The sequence below is a fragment of the Montipora foliosa genome, chromosome 10, assembly GCF_036669935.1.
Source record: "Montipora foliosa isolate CH-2021 chromosome 10, ASM3666993v2, whole genome shotgun sequence".
NCBI lineage: Eukaryota > Metazoa > Cnidaria > Anthozoa > Scleractinia > Acroporidae > Montipora > Montipora foliosa.
Genome location: NC_090878.1, coordinates 3971047 through 3987114, shown reverse-complemented (window position 1 = coordinate 3987114; position 16068 = coordinate 3971047). Strand labels below are relative to the sequence as shown.

The following is a 16068-nucleotide window of genomic DNA, read 5'->3' as shown; positions in this document are numbered from 1 at the left end:
ATTGCACAGTGTAACAGCGCCTGAAAATTGAAACATCCCGGTAGATCGCAAGGAGCCTGTTTCCGTTATACTTTTTTGTGTATGTTTTAATCCATAGTGTGACTCGGGCAAACTTAAAGATTCCGAGCTCGGTGCTCCATGCCGAAGACAAACCTGTCAGTAATCTTCCGATGACTAGTTTGGTTGCTCTACGACTTAGCTACAGGACACTCGTTTGAAATTAAGTCATTCTTAATCTCTTCTCAAACAACAATAGCGATATTTCACCCCATGATCGCAGAGTGCTATATACAATTTCACGCGTGAAATTCTAGTGTAGCGTATTGACTACTTAAATTAACCACCTGGTTTAAAATGCCGATAATATACATCACCTAATCAACCTAAGGATATCTATAGTGGAAAAGATGCGAAACCCCTCGACTGTAGTTTAGTACCATAATGTAGTACATTTACTCAGTTGAGGGGGCAGATTTGAGTGCAACATGGATACACGCAACAAGATGATAAGTGTAACTCGGCTAAACCATTGGTAACTAGTCATCTCGCCACCAGCCAACACGTTAACAATATGAAATCACTTTCATCACCACAGGGAGATATTTCACCAAGCAAATACTGAACGATTCGAAAGCTACAGCTTCGCAACATCTCAACGACAGAAGTAACTGTTAGAAACACAGTTTACTTTAACTTCGGCAAATAGGACGCACTTCGATCGACAATCTTAGCCGTTCCGTGATTTGTTGTTCAACGGCAAAGATTGCCTTTTGTACAGTTGACAAGATGCACTTCGATCAGTGGTTCTCGTCGTTCGTTCGTATGTCGTTTAGAGCGACGAACTTAAAAACCTTTACATCAGAAGGTGCGACGCACTTCACCTAGCCTGAATTAACTTTGTGTTTAATTAATTAATTAAGGAAAAAGCGTAGCGAAATTAGAATCAATATGACTCTTGTTGGGGACTTTACTGGTGGCCAGGTGACCTTAATCTACAAACTGTCCCATTTTCCCTACCCTAACCCTTTGAATACAATCACGGCCGTTATAAGGCCAGAACGCAAACTCGTGCACTGAATGTATTCCAAGGTTTCATTAGTTTAATTTTGACGTAAGGAGCAACTGATGATGAAGTTTACAATTTTTGCCTTTACACAGGAAAAGTCCAGTTCAATCAAGTTCACCCCAGGTAATTTGTCCGGTTTTGTTGATTATAACTATACGGAGATGTAAACTCACAGAGACAGTTCATAATGGGAGATAACATGATCATTGGAGATTCAATCATCGTTTCATAACCGGATAGTTCGGAGTTTGAGCAGTTGATCACAATGCTTAGTAGGATTTTTTTGCATTCGCAAGTTTCCTTGCGCAAGTTAAATTAAGGGAAAAACGTTTTGCGATCCCCACTAACGGTTTGCGGGGTCATGCGCCATTATTGCGTGTTATAATGGAGGTTTAACTTTACGTTTACGGGAAGCGGTAACCGTCATGCAAAAATTTGCGTTTTGCCAATTGTCTATCTTGTTTTAGCCCGTTTCTTGTCTGTTATCTACAGATGTCAAGCAATTTGTAAAAGATTACAAAAAGGGAATTTTCCTGCCTTTATGACAAGTAGCAGCTTGTGGTTTGCTGTTTCACGTACTCGGTACTAAATCTATCTATAAATGGGCGAAAGACTTGGCAAAGGACCTTGTAATACGGGTAATGGCATTAGGGACCTTTAGATTCCAAGACAAGGATGAGAACGAGTACGAGTTTCGACTACCTGTTTTTAACGGAAATACTTAGAAAATCTATCACCCGTAACGTTACGATTAATCATACTCTTTGTTAGCAGTATAGGTTGCTCAGTTAATCTTATTGCTGGTAACTGAGCCTTTTTGTTGATCGACAAATGCCAAAACTGCTACCGTGTTGTTGACTTGTTTTGACACGACGATATATTTTTAAACCCTCATACTACGAGCGGTACCGAACGGTTAGTGCGAAGTCTTGCACGTACGAGCACAAACAAGAGGAAAACAAGAAGTGGTTTCACTTTGACCATTTGCTAATCTTAAAAGCAAAAGAAAATAAAAGCGACAAAGGCACATTTGAATAAACCAAAGGCTCATATAGTAATTTAATTGCCATAAACGAGCTTGTTGTTGTAAAGTAGGCAGGTAGATTCCCTCCACATGAAATAGAAGCAACAAAATATACCAAAACGTCCCTTTCATACGTAGCGAAAATTCTTTACCTTTCACGAAATTGTTGTGCAGCCCGTACGTCCGTCCGTACAAGGTGACCTTCCACAGCAAAGCGACATCAAAATGCTGGACTGATCCGCTAACAACGAGACACGCGATTTACCCTTCCCTCGCCGCCGACGATTTCGGATATCGACCACATATCATCTTTGGGGGAGTAAATCAGCGACATTTCCCAGTTTGTTCTCAAAAGACCAGCAGACTCACCTACCCCTAGATGAAATATTTCGAGACCCACCACTACGCGTGGTCTAACAAAAAATTTGAGGAATTTTCAACCTATTTTGCGTCAAGTAAAGCATCATATTGTGTCCGACCCTTTGGAATATTGACATCTGACACCGGAATTTTAATCAGGAAATATTATGTTGCTTACTTGAAATATCCTGCCCCATTCTTAACCTAATAGTTCTCCGTCCTTCGGACTTCGCACCAAAAATGACGACGGTATCACGTTTTTCCAGTCAAAGTGACTTTGGTTTGCGCGCGCTATCTTTTGTTCTATGAGAAGATCTCGTACTCGTAGTCGTTATCGTTCTAGAATCTAAAGAGCTCTAATTATTTCATGCACAACGGTCACTTTGATTTCTTTGTAGCCAGTACAGATGGTGACGAAGACGGAAGACCAGGATGCAGAAAGCAGCAGCGAGGAAAGCGAGAGCGGAAGTGAAAGCTCAAGCGAGAGTGAAAGCAAAGAGGAGAGAAAACCACGCATAGACACAGACGAATATCACAAACTGACGGAAGAAGAGAAACAGTGGGAAAGTGCTGGACATTTTCAACCAAAAAAGCTGAATATTGCTATAATGTCAAGTTTTCAACAAGCCCCAACAGATGAAGGAGGCTTTAGGCCAGCGCCTAGAAAGACGCAGGAAGGTTCTCGCGCTGTACCCAAGAATGCCGCTGACGCCAGCCCCTTGGAACAGGTGACTGTATCGAATAAGCCGCAAAGCAAGATGATTGAAGTCGAAAAAATTAGGTATGAGGTCATAATAGCATAATAAACGGCAGCACAGGAAAGTACTGCTCAGCAGCTTTTATTTGATGGTCACACTTTAGGATTTCACCCACAGACTCAAAAGATACAACCATTTTGTACAGCATAAAAAAACAGCGCCACAGAAAGTACTGCTCAGTAGCTTTCGTTTGAATGGTCACACTTTAGGATTACACTCACAGAGTCGAGAGATAAAACCACCTTGTACAGCATCATAAACAGCACCACAGGAAAGTACCGCTCAGTACCTCTTATTTGAATGGTTACTCTGAAAGGTTTCATTCAGACGAGAATTGGAACTAAAAGGAAAGAAAAGGATAGGAACTTTATTTGTCTAGTCGTTCTTGCGCTGGAGCACTAAATGGGGGCACTATAAACTGAAATTAACAATTAACGCAAAAGCCAAATGTTGGTTTTTTAGGAGAGAGGAAAACCTGAGTACCCGGAGAAAAACCTCTCGGTGCAGAGTAGAGAACCAACAAACTTAACCCACATTTGACACCGAGTCTGGCAATCGAACCTGGGCCATATTGGTGGCCATTTTGACCTTGTAGGTCAGTCGGTAGAGCAGCGGTGATCTAACCCGAAGGTCGTGGGTTCATTTCCCACACTCGTCAGAGTTTTTCTCTGTCCTTGTGTGGGCCCATTTCCGTTAGTAGGGCTAACGCTCACATGGTTTATATGGGTAGAAAACTAGCACTTCACATTACCCTCTAATAGTTAAGTCACATTGGTGGGAGGGGAATGTTCTCACCATTGCGCAATCCCTGTACCCGCAGACCCGCCGAAAAGTACTACTTGTGCAGGATTATCAAATAGACCTACTTGTGGATGCATTTTAGAGGTCGCTGAAATGAAAAGAAAACTGATCAGTAATTGTTTCTTTCAGCCCTGTTCATGAATTGAAAGCTGAAACACAGGTGAGAATTGCGGCCAACATAATCATTTTTGTTGCGCTTGTAAATTGCATGTGGTGTTCAATTAATGTATCGATGTAAAACGTGTCGCTGCGATATATATGGCAGCATTAGATTGAATAGTGGAGTTTCACGGTTTGGGATGTTCATCGGCGTTTCAATTCTTCGGGTGCTTTCGGTCTTCGCAATTGACCTTGGAATTTTCCGAGTAGTTTTTTTTCTGGACGCAGTAAGCACAGTTTCAGTGCTGTTCACGTGAGCGCGATACTAAATCTATTTATAAACGGGCGAAGACTTGGGCTTGGCAAAAGGCAAAAGGCCTAGTTACGCGAGTAATGGAATTATTTCATGCACAACGGTCACTTTGGTTTCTTTGTAGCCAGTACAGATGGTGACGAAGACGGAAGACCAGGATACAGAAAGCAGCAGCGAGGAAAGCGAGAGCGGAAGTGAAAGCTCAAGCGAGAGCGAAAGCAAAGAGGAGAGAAAACCACGCATAGACACAGACGAATATCACAAACTGACGGAAGATGAGAAACAGTGGGAAAGTGCTGGACATTTTCAACCAAAAAAGCTGAATATTGCTATAATGTCAAGTTTTCAACAAGCCCCAACAGATGAAGGAGGCTTTAGGCCAGCGCCTAGAAGGACGCAGGAAGGTTCTCGCGCTATACCCAAGAAAGCCCCTGACGCCAGCCCCTTGGAACAGGTGACTGTACCGAATAAGCCGCAAAGCAAGATGATTGAAGTCGAAAAAATTAGGTATGAGTTCATAATCGCTTAATAAACAGCACCACAGGAAAGTACTGCTCAGCAGCTTTCATTTTAATGGTCACACTTTAGGATTACACCCACAGACTCAAAGAATAGAACCACCTTGTACAGCATAATAAACAGCACCACAGGAAAGTACTGCTCAGTAGCTTTCATTTGAATGGTCACACTTAAGGATTTCACCCACAGACTCAAAAGACAGAACCACCTTGTACAGCATCATAAACAGCACCACAGGAAAGTACTGCTCAGTAGCTTTCATTTGAATGGTCACAATGAAGGGTTTTATTCAGACGAGAATTGGAACTAAAAGGAAAGGAAAGGATAGGAACTTTATTTGTCGAGTCGTTATAGCGCTGGAGCACTAAATGGGGGCACTAAAAACTGAAATTAACAATTAGCGCAAAAGCCAAATGTTGGTTTTTTAGGAGATGGGAAAACCGGAGTACCCGGAGAAAAACCTCTCGGTGCAGAGTAGAGAACCAACAAATTCAACCTACAATAGACGCCGAGTCTGGCAATCGAACCTGGGCCACATTGGTGGCAATTTTGACCTTGTAGCTCAGTCGGTAGAGCAGCGGTGATCTAACCCGAAGGTCTTGGGTTCATTTCCCACACTGGTCAGAGTTTTTCTCTGTCCTTGTGTGGGCCCATTTCCGTTAGTAGGGCTAACGCTCACCTGGTTTGTATGGGTAGAAAACTAGCACTTCACATTACCTTCTAATAGTTAAGTCACATTGGTGGGAGGCGAATGTTCTCACCACTGCGCAATCCCTGTACCCGCAGACTCGCAGGAAAAAACTACTTGTGCAGGATTATCAAATAGACCTACTTGTGGATGCATTTTAGAGGTCGCTTAAATGAAAAGAAAACTGATAAGGTGTTGTTTCTTTCAGCCCTGGTCATGAAGTGAAAGCTGAAACACAGGTGAGAATTTGCGGCCAACATTGTCATTTTTGTTACGTTTGTAAGTTGCATGCGATGTTTAATTAATGTATCGATGTAAAATAATTCATAAACGTGTCGCTGCGATATATATGGCAGCATTAGATTGAATAGTGGAGTTTCACGGTTTGCAATGTTCATCGGCGTTTCAATTCTTCGGGTGCTTTCGGTCTTAGCAATTGACCTTCGAATTTTCCGAGTAGTTTTTTTTCTGGACGCACAGTTTCAGTGCTGTTCACGTGAGCGCGATACTAAATCTATTTATAAACGGGCGAAGACTTGGGCTTGGCAAAAGGCCTAGTTACGCAAGTAATGGAATTATTTCATGCACAACGGTCACTTTGCTTTCTTTGTAGCCAGTACAGATGGTGACGAAGACGGAAGACCAGAATGCAGAAAGCAGCAGCGAGGAAAGCGAGAGCGGAAGTGAAAGCTCAAGCGAGAGCGAAAGCAAAGAGGAGAGAAAACCACGCATAGACACAGACGAATATCACAAACTGACGGAAGATGAGAAACAGTGGGAAAGTGCTGGACATTTTCAACCAAAAAAGCTGAATATTGCTCTAATGTCAAGTTTTCAACAAACCCCAACAGATGATGGAGGCTTTAGGCCAGCGCCTAGAAAGACGCAGGAAGGTTCTCGCGCTATACCCAAGAAAGCCCCTGACGCCAGCCCCTTGGAACAGGTGACTGCACCGATTGATCCGCAAAGGAAGATGGTTGAAGTCGAAAAAATTAGGTATGAGCTCATAATAGCATAATGAACAGCACCACAGGAAAGTACTGCTCAGTAGCTTTTATTCACACTCGAGGGCTTTAATCAGAAAAGAACTGGAACCAATTGTGCAGCATTATCAAATAGAACTTCTTGTGGATGATTTTTACAGGACACTTAAATGAAAAGAAAACTGATCAGACGTTGTTTCTTTCAGCCCTGTTCATGAAGTGAAAGCTGAAACACAGGTGAGAATTGCGGCCAACATAATCATTTTTGTTGCGCTTGTAAAATTGCATGTGATTTTCAATTAATGTGTCGATGTAAAATAATCCAGAAATGTGTCGCTACGAAGAATTGAGAAGCGACATTAAATATATACGGCAGCATTATATTAAATAGCGGAGTTTCACGGTTCGGGATGCTCTTCGGGTGCTTTCGGTCTTAGCATTAGTCTTTTTCTGGACACGGTAAGCGCAGTTTTTTCGTTTGCGTCTGCCACGTTGTAATTTAATGGCGATTACGTTCATTAAACGTTAAATCTCAGTTTTTTAACGCTTTCATCGACGTCGCCGTCACAGTTCGTAATGTTTCCATTGTCTCTCTTCAGTGGGGTAGTTGTATTTGGTAGGATGGCCAAGTTAAGTGCGCATGCATAGATTAGGCATGCGAGCCCACACACACCAATATCTAAAGGTCTTACAAGTCATAGAGCCACTTAGTTTTGACCATCATAAAACAATACACTGATTCCTGAACGCAGTTGTTCCTCGATTAGCTTGGTCTGAATACGAAATACAGACATCGGTTAATCTTCTATTCAAACAATTCTGAGAAACTCTATAATCCAACACAATCCCCAGCATCTCGCTCCCCTTTATACTCACTGTGTGTGTATCAGTGTGTGTATCAGTGTGTGTATCAGTGTGTGCTTCATTTAGAGTGCATGAGTGCTGTAGTGTGACATCCGGTACATGAAGAATTAATTTTTCTTTTTAGCCACGAAACAGAGACCAATAACTGAGCTACTTGTTTTTAGCAGATTCGCTTTTTCCCACTTGCTGGCTTTTTTAGTCTGGTAATGTAAGTGCGAAGTTTTAAACTTTTTCGCATTATTAAGAAGACTTTTTCGCTTACAGTTCGTATACCTGTTTCTGTCAATTTTTGGCTTCCTCTGGCCCCATGTACTTTTCCACGCCCACGGCACACGGCGCGTATTCCACATCTCGCTTTAAAACTTGATTCACTGAACTGCAATTGATAACACAAGTGTTCGGCGTGCAAACGGCATGGTCAGTGTCACATTTCATTCACACACTTTCTAGATTGCACACTTCTCATTTCTAGCGAACATTTTTTGTCTTATTCCTATCTGTTGCTGGGCAAATTCAGTAATCAGCTTTTACTTCTGCGTCCCAGACATTTCTTTAATCACATCAATCCAATTCCCTTATGACTATAAGAGTCTTAACTCTATTCATAACTTGCAGCCAGAAGCATTTGTTTCTAATGAAGAGAGTGAAAGCGAAGAGGACATTCCCGGATGGCGTAAAGTCGAGGAACAGAGGCGAAAGCAAGAGAAGGAAGAGATCGAGAGAGCCAAGCAGGAGGAAAAATTGCGAATGGAGAGAGAGGCCATGGAGGAGGATCAAAAAGATCAAAGCGATTCAAGCGACGACGAGTTTGAAGCCAAAGTTCGCACAAAAGAGATTCGAAGGATAAATCCAAATCTTCTGGTTCAGTTCTTGACAGGCGACGAGAAAGAACCAGAAAAGCCAGCAAAGTTGGTGAAACTGAAAACCGAAGACGCTGGCGTCGAGTCGTCATCTAGTGACGAAAGTGAAGACGAAGAAGAAGGGGAAGAAATGGAAGAGCAGAGCCAGGAGCCGCGTCCTGTGGAAGACGAATATGAAGAGAAAGTCAAAAGCAGGCAGATAGGAAAGTTAAGGATTGATAACAGCCCTTTCTTGCAAGCGAGGGAAGATACCAGCGAAGGTTCTCAGGGCTCCAAAATTGTCCTACAAAAGGATCCTATAGTTCAGAAAGTAGCAGGCAGCGTTGTCGAGTCCGCTCCGCCGGCAGATTTTGACGTGAGGAGAGGTTATGCTAATGAGGTATTCATTTGTTTTACCACGCATGCGTTTGCTGTCGTTTGTACTGACCAATCCACTTCCAAAACAGAGAATTGTCGATTTATTCAGGTGCCCACTCTAGTCTAATCAAAATGATCTTCATGGTGGAATTGAAATTAGTCTTATTTTAAGATTGTGGATCGTCGTAGCTATGAACGTTACTTAAGCAGTAATGAAAGGAAAGCCTGAAAAATTCATGCTCGAATGGAATTCGATTCTCGAGTTACACATTAATCATGCTACGAAGTCCAAGCTAGGACGAAATGACTTCGCTGTGCGTATAGTTTTGGCGATTTAGTCATACGTAAACTGTGGAGAGACTGTATTTATCTGATGGACACCACATGCAGAACCTCGGTGCTCTCTAATTCTAGAAATTCTTAAATTTCCAATCTTTTATTCTTCGCACTTATTTCAAAAGCACACACACCAGTCAGTGCACAACACCATGCAAGAATACACCCGCTTATAACTAACTATTCGTGTCAACGAACGTTCAAATCATTTTTTTTTCATTTACCAAATGCTGACAACGAGAACTTTCAAGATAAAAACCGTACTGGAAACATATCATAACAGCAACCAAGGGTTTCAGGCCATACTCTTTCCGTGGTGGAATGCATAGAGGTGTGATTAAAAACCACAACGGAACCTGTTACGTAATTTTGTTGTCAACTAACCGTTTCTAACATTGCCTTTTTTAACCGTTTGTAACATTGCACGGACAAACAGGAATTACTTTACGTTTCAGTCCGTCAAATAAGTTGTCCGAGTTTTGTGGACCATGGAAAAAAATCACTTCTTTTCTCTTTGGATTTCAAAATAAATGGAATATCGTTGCTTTCCTTATTGTCGATTAAAACCATTTCTTCTTATTATTACCTTTCCAGCCCGATATCGACTCAGGTGATAGTAGTTCGGAGGAAGAAAGCGACTCCGGTGATGACGTCCCAGAGTGGCGCAAGATCGAGGAAAAAAGAAGGAAACAAGAACGGGAAGAAATAGAACGAGCGAAGTTAGAAGAACAAAGGCGGCGAGAAAGAGAAGCGGTGGAATCAGAAAATGAAGATACGGAGCCACTTGACGATGAATTTGAAGCCAAAGTTCGAACGAAGGAGATCCGAAAGATCAATCCAAACGTGTTATTCCAGTTTATGGGCCAGGCGGGTGAGAAAGAAAATCCGTCTAGCTTCAAGAGGGAAGAAAAGGAAGTAGTTGAAGTTGTGCAAGTGAAAGATGAAACTACGTCGTCCAGTGAAGAAAGCGATGCTGATGATGACAAGGAGAAAGCTGTTGCTGGTGAAGAAGATGTATATGAAACAAAGGTGAAAAGTGGACAAGTTAGGAAGTTGGTGCTAAATAATAGTCCTTTCTACCAAATGACAACTAAGGAAGAACCACAAATGATAGACAGACGCTTTGAAGCGAAAATTAAAATTCCGGAACCAATTGTCCAAGAAGAAGCAGTTGTTCAAGTCGTGGATGACAAAGTTGTGGAGTCTGAACCCGATATTTTGTTCCAGGAACCACAAGAAGGAGATGAGTACGAAGTAAAAGTCAAGTCGAGGGCAGTGAGGAAGTTGAGTGAAGATCAATTCGGTTTCCTTCGGAAGCAAGAAGAGGACGAGCGGCGAAAGTCTTTGGAGAAAGAAAGATTGAAAGCTGAGCGAGAAGAACGCGAAATGCTAAGAAAAGAGGAGGAGCGAAGAAGGCGATTGGAAGCTGAAGCTCGAGCTAAAGAAGAAGAAAAGATCCTTAAAGAGGAGGAGCTAAAGAGACAGAAGCAAAAGGAAAAGGGTCGAAAGGAAGAGGAGAGGAAACGGAAGATTGAAGAGGCTGAAAGGGTACGACGGGAGGAGGAAGAGAGAGTACGTCAAGAAGAAGAAGAAGTACAGATGCAATTGGAAGAAATGCGCCGTCAAAAACTAGAGGCAAAGAAAAAATTCGAGTCTGGTGTATTCGATGAAGTTTCTGTAAACCACACAGAGAAAGATATATATAGTGTGAGGCGACTAGATTCTAACATATTCCTGCAATTTCAAGAGACCTCGTCTCAAGAACCAAAGCAGAAATCGAAGGGAAAAAGTAAGGAGAAGAAGGAGAACAAAATACCGGAACCTGAAACAGAAACTGTAGTGGTGACTTCTGTTGACCTCATTGAGACCAGTCCTTATGACGAACGTTTTGACATAGGTCCCTCGGAAGACTTGGAGTACGAAGAAAAACGAAAAAAGGTTGGCAAGCTTGACAAGGATTGGTTTATGAAACAGCAGGAAAGGCAAGCAGAGGAACAACACCTGCGGACGAGAGAACTAGAAGAACAAAGGTTGCGAGAAGAGAAAAATGAAATGCTGAGGTTCAAACAAGAGAAAAGCCATGGGGAAGGACATGAACCCAACTCTGAAGCTCTTGAAAAAAGTGGCTCTGAGAAAACAAAGAACAAACTTAGTAATGATAATTTCGGTCGCGGTGAGAAAGATGAAAAAGTGGAAAAAAAGAAATCAAGAAAAAAGAAAGACAAATCGAAGAAAGAAAAAAAGAGTAAGTCAAAGAGCTCCGAAGATGGTAGTGATTTTGTTCCCGTTCATCAAGATGAAGAGACGGCACATCTGAAAATGCGTTTGCAAAGAGAAAGAGACGAGTCAGAACTTCTTCGCCAGGAAGAAGAGAGACGTCGGTTGGCGATAGAAGAGGAGCAGTACACGGACGATAAACCCAAGAGTGTTGGAAAGTTAAATCAGCAACAGTTCTTGATGTTTCAACAGAAGCCACCTACCTTTAAAGAAAGCAAAAAATCCGAGAATGTTGAAGAGATTGTACAAGTCCAAAGTCATAGCAATGTGGAGAGCGCTCCCGTTAACATTGACGAGGCTTTGGAAAAAGAAGACGCTGAATATGAGCTGAAGATAAACAAAGGGAAGAAGCTTGATGTTGACAAATACCTCAGCTGGAGATCACAGGAGGCCCTTGAAGGAGAAAAACGTAAAAAGAAACTAGCAGAAGAGAGAGTGCGTCAAGAACAGGAAGAATTGGCTAAGTTGAGAGCCGAAGAGAAAAAGCGCCTTATGAAAAAACAAGAGCCAGTAGATGAAGAGTACGATGACGAAGATATTGGTGACCACCAAAAATTAGAACTTGATTTAGAGAGACCTGAAGAAGATAAAGCAGACAAAAGAGTGAGTGTTGGCCGCTTGCCGGATCACTTTCGTTCAACTTTCGAAGGAGATACAAGTAAAAAAGATAAATCAGGCTCCCGTCGGAAATCCGATAAAAACAAAGATTCCAAGTCACAGCAAAGTGATTCGCAGTCAAAGAGCTCTCGAAGTTCCTCTTACGACAGCCTCTCGTATGCATGTCACGATAGAGACCTTAATGGCGCTGTCAGTCCGAGGGAGAATGAACCTCTGGAGGAGACATCCACGGACAGGTTAGTTTAGCCAAGCCACTTAGAGGTATCGCTATGAGAGAATTGCTTGTGCAAAATATTCCATTACTGAAAAAAAAAATACAGCCAGAAGCTGAATTTGAGAGGTTGCTTTGTAGTGAATTCCTCTAGTTACACTACTAGGTGTTTCCCTTCATTTGATCACCACTATACCGGCCCGATACGTTTTGACACTTTTCGATATTCGAAACTCTAAAATCCTCCTTTTAATACAGCCTGCGTTAAAAGAGACAATGCAGAAATCAATCACGTCGACAGTTTATACAGAGTCAAGATATCTCGAAGACGTAATTCTGCTAAACCTTGTACACGCGTTAAGGTTTGTGATCAGAAGAGATTTAAACTTCTTGTTTCCTTTAGGAGCGATTCAAACAAGGATGCACAGCTCAAAGATCGACCAATCGAGGTAAGTGTGGGGATGTATTTGTTAGAACCATATCTATCTCTTTAACGGACGTTTGTTGGGAAGACCAAGATAGTTTTCGAGTTCTCCAATCATACAGCTTGAGCCTACATAGACCCTCTTTTTGGCCAGGACGAAGATAATTTGGTAACCGTGTGAAGTGTGTTTTTCTGTAGTCCAAATAACCATTCTCAGAATAACGAAACAGCTTTTACGCGACCTTTTATACATTGTTGCGTTTTCACCCTTAAGACAAAGGAAACAATCGCCGTTATCATTTGAAGGATATTTACTTTAAATAATGATGGTTTCTACCATCAACTATGACGGTGGAAGCATGCGCAAGTGAAATAAAGTTCGCATCAGGTGTTATTTTGTTTTTGAATCTGGGAACCGTTTGGAAATACACGTATTGCAGTTCATTTGTTGCGTGTCCTTTCACTACTATCGTATACGTCAAATGACACATTGTACATTCTTCGTGCCAAACATAGTTGTATTTTGTGTTTTTAAGTCTTCTACCACAGAGGAAAAGCCAGTCCCCAAGAAACTCGGTTTAACCATGTTCGCTGCGTTTGAAAAGAGCGACCTTACGTCGGACGTCAAGCTACGCCGTGCAAAAAGCGAAAAAAAAGTCAGGCCAAAGAGTGTTGGCAATGTGGATCTGCTTTTGTGGAAAGATGATGGAATCATTCCCTCTTCATCCGGGTCGTCGAAAAAGGAGAAGACAGGAAGCTTGCCAAGACCCAAGAGCATTGCATTCTAGGCTTAATAAACGTACGTTTGGAAAGGAATATATCTAGTATATAGTATTATAAACACACATTTCAATGCAATTTCCAGAGTACCACGATTTGCAGTCGACCCAGTAACATTTTTTTCAAATGTTGCTGACTAGTGTCTAAATATACATAAACGGTCATTAACCCGTTCATCTCTGAAGCGGCCACCATTGACGAGTAAAATCGTCTGGCGTTGGACAGAGTAAAATCTCATTCTCAGGATTGAAAGGGTTAAGCCAAAAGGAAATTTCATTGCTTTAATTTTTTAGTATAATTGGTCAGGTGTTGTAAAGTACGTCACGTGCTTCCTACTCTGTCGTAATGAACTCTTGCAATCTGAAAATAAAACTGAAACACTTAATTCAAAGTAATTGTTCCGCAGTTTCTTGAAATACTTGATGTAGAAAATGCAGTAGTTCTGATATTCACCTGAATAATTATGCTAAAACTTCACCTCGGGTATAATTCGACGATATTCACTTCGTTTTTGGTGACTAATTCAGTTGTTAAATAGTTAGCTCGTCATATGTACTGATAAACTTACGCTGGGCATATTAACAGAAACTTGTGTCCTATCTTGAGATTCAGGTGCTTCCTCGTAACGTCTTTTTTTTGCGTTCTTGAGAGTTTTCAATCATCCACTGCCCGTTTTGTCCGACCTGAAACATAGAGATATGCCCTTAAGCAGCCAGTTGCTGAGACATTCAAAGTCAGTTTGACTTCTTTCTGTACCCTTATGCTTTTTATCGTCATCTACATCTTGTTAAGAGGACTTTTCAATCGTCAGACGCAGCGTTGCTCGTTTCCGTTATTAGGGAGATAAAGCACGCGCGTTTTTAAGACGCGAACGGCAACCAGAAGTTGTTTTCCCTTTTAACTTGCCTTCACACAACCACATTTACATTGCTGAGTATCGTTTCTCTATTAGAGATGACTGGTGTAAAAATCGGGGAAACACCACTGTCCTGGCACGCGAAATGTTCTCTTCTGGTTGCCGTCGGCGTCTCAAAAACGTACGTGCTTAAGCTACGTGCAGTTACACTTTTGGTTAATGCAATAAAGAGTATTTTCACAAGTAGTTAATGGTAATTTGAGTCAAGCAAAGACACGAACTGCGCAATCCGTAACAGGCAAAAGCTTGTTTAGTAAAGAGAAACTTTGTTATATGTGTAGTTTTGAAGGAATTCGTCGGGATCTCGTGATTTCCTCCTCTTCGACAGATTAAAAACTACCAACATTTTGTCTGTGGCATTCCAGGGATTGCTGGTTTGCACATGAAAATTGCGTTCGTCAGATAGCAAGGGAAAAAGGCCATCTTCAACCTTCAAGGCGAGGCTTGGTGTGACGTGTCACCGCAAAATTAGATTTCTTTCCTACTTGCCACCTGAACGAGTTTTCCCTAGCTCGCGTTGAAAACAAGAATTGAAAAAAAAGTTGTGCTTAATCTTAGTCATAATTGAAGAGACTCGTTATGATCGGGTTGTTGTCCTTTCTCATATTGACCCATAGAAGATAGTGCTTCCTAGTGTTTTGCCCAGTGTCGGCAATCTTAAGAGCAATAATTATTTGATTCTTGCTGCATGGGCACATGTTTGATAAAAATTAAAACAAACTAACAAATCATTTACTCCACATTTTGTTCACAACGCTGATGGCCTTAAGTGACCAATTCCGGTCTTGGGTAGAACCGGACACCCTCGCCCTTGAACAACGCTTTCAAGCGCGTCTGTCTCCGGTTGCGTATCTTTGCAATGATCTATGATTGGTCTGTTTTGCCATCTGCGTTCTTTGACTTTCGAATTGCGGGCATTTTCGCATTTTCCAGCGGGTTTCATTGCCTCGTTGTGGTGTTTCTGTTGTTAGGATTGGTCGCATTATGATTTGATTCCCATTGACTTCCATCTCTCCGCTTTGGGAACGAAGAGGCCATTTCCGAGTTCATGTCTGCCTCCTATTCAAAGTGAGTCCAAGTGCGAAGTTTTTCTTATGAAAATTAGTTTTCATTCATATGTAAAGTAAACTAATTACCATCACAAAACTTCGCACGTAGACTCGCTTTGAAGAGGAGGCAGACATGAACTCGAACTGGCCTACCGTACTTGATTTAAACCTTGTAATATTTAATTCAGAACTGCTTGAAGTTGTCTTTAAGAAAGTTACGACATTTTTTAATTTCGAAGACATGTTTCGATGTTACAAACATCATCATCAGTTAGTTGGTTTTGGCGGAGTGGTTTTGGCGTCTTTACAATATGTAATGTATGAAAATAAGTCTTGTAGCTATTTCCTTGACCTGTGTGGATTATTAGCCAGAGAGACAGTGATACAACATTTGTTTCTATTTTTGCAAGGCAAAACGCGGGTTAGTGGAACAAAATCAGGGCACAGATAAAGGTTTCGTGTTAGATTGCAAAAATGTCAACAATCCATTCTATTCAGTCACGACTTTTTATAACCGATTGCAGTGTCTCAAAAACGAATATTCAATATTCATTTTGTAGGACTTATTTATTTGTAAGTCAGTTTTGAATTTTGGATTAAATTGTCAATTCGTTTATTCTTGTCATGGTCTCATACTTTTCCAGTGACTACAGTTGTTCATGCTTTGAATTCCCCAAATGGAGCAAACTAATGTATTTGTCACATGTCTGGCGTATTCAGATGAGTTAACTTCAGATGAGTTGGCTTTTTTTGTGTATTGAATGT

At 41.5% G+C, this 16068-nt stretch overlaps 1 protein-coding gene across 5 annotated transcripts in view; it reads left to right on the top strand.

Moving 5' to 3' along the window:
- Positions 1-16068, top strand: part of LOC137973067 (trichohyalin-like) — a 141944-nt gene that overhangs the window by 17869 nt on the left and 108007 nt on the right. For 4 of the 5 annotated variants that reach the window (XM_068819797.1, XM_068819796.1, XM_068819793.1 and 1 more), the window contains 9 exons: positions 1159-1189; positions 2849-3231; positions 4139-4169; positions 4546-4928; positions 5837-5867; positions 6242-6624; positions 6818-6848; positions 8091-8714; positions 9623-12159. In XM_068819797.1, coding sequence (XP_068675898.1) covers positions 1159-1189; positions 2849-3231; positions 4139-4169; positions 4546-4928; positions 5837-5867; positions 6242-6624; positions 6818-6848; positions 8091-8714; positions 9623-12159 — 4434 coding nt within the window. Of the gene's footprint in view, positions 1-1158; positions 1190-2848; positions 3232-4138; positions 4170-4545; positions 4929-5836; positions 5868-6241; positions 6625-6817; positions 6849-8090; positions 8715-9622; positions 12160-12537; positions 12584-13094; positions 15918-16068 lie in introns of those variants that run through there. The other variant, XM_068819794.1, reaches the window with a different exon arrangement.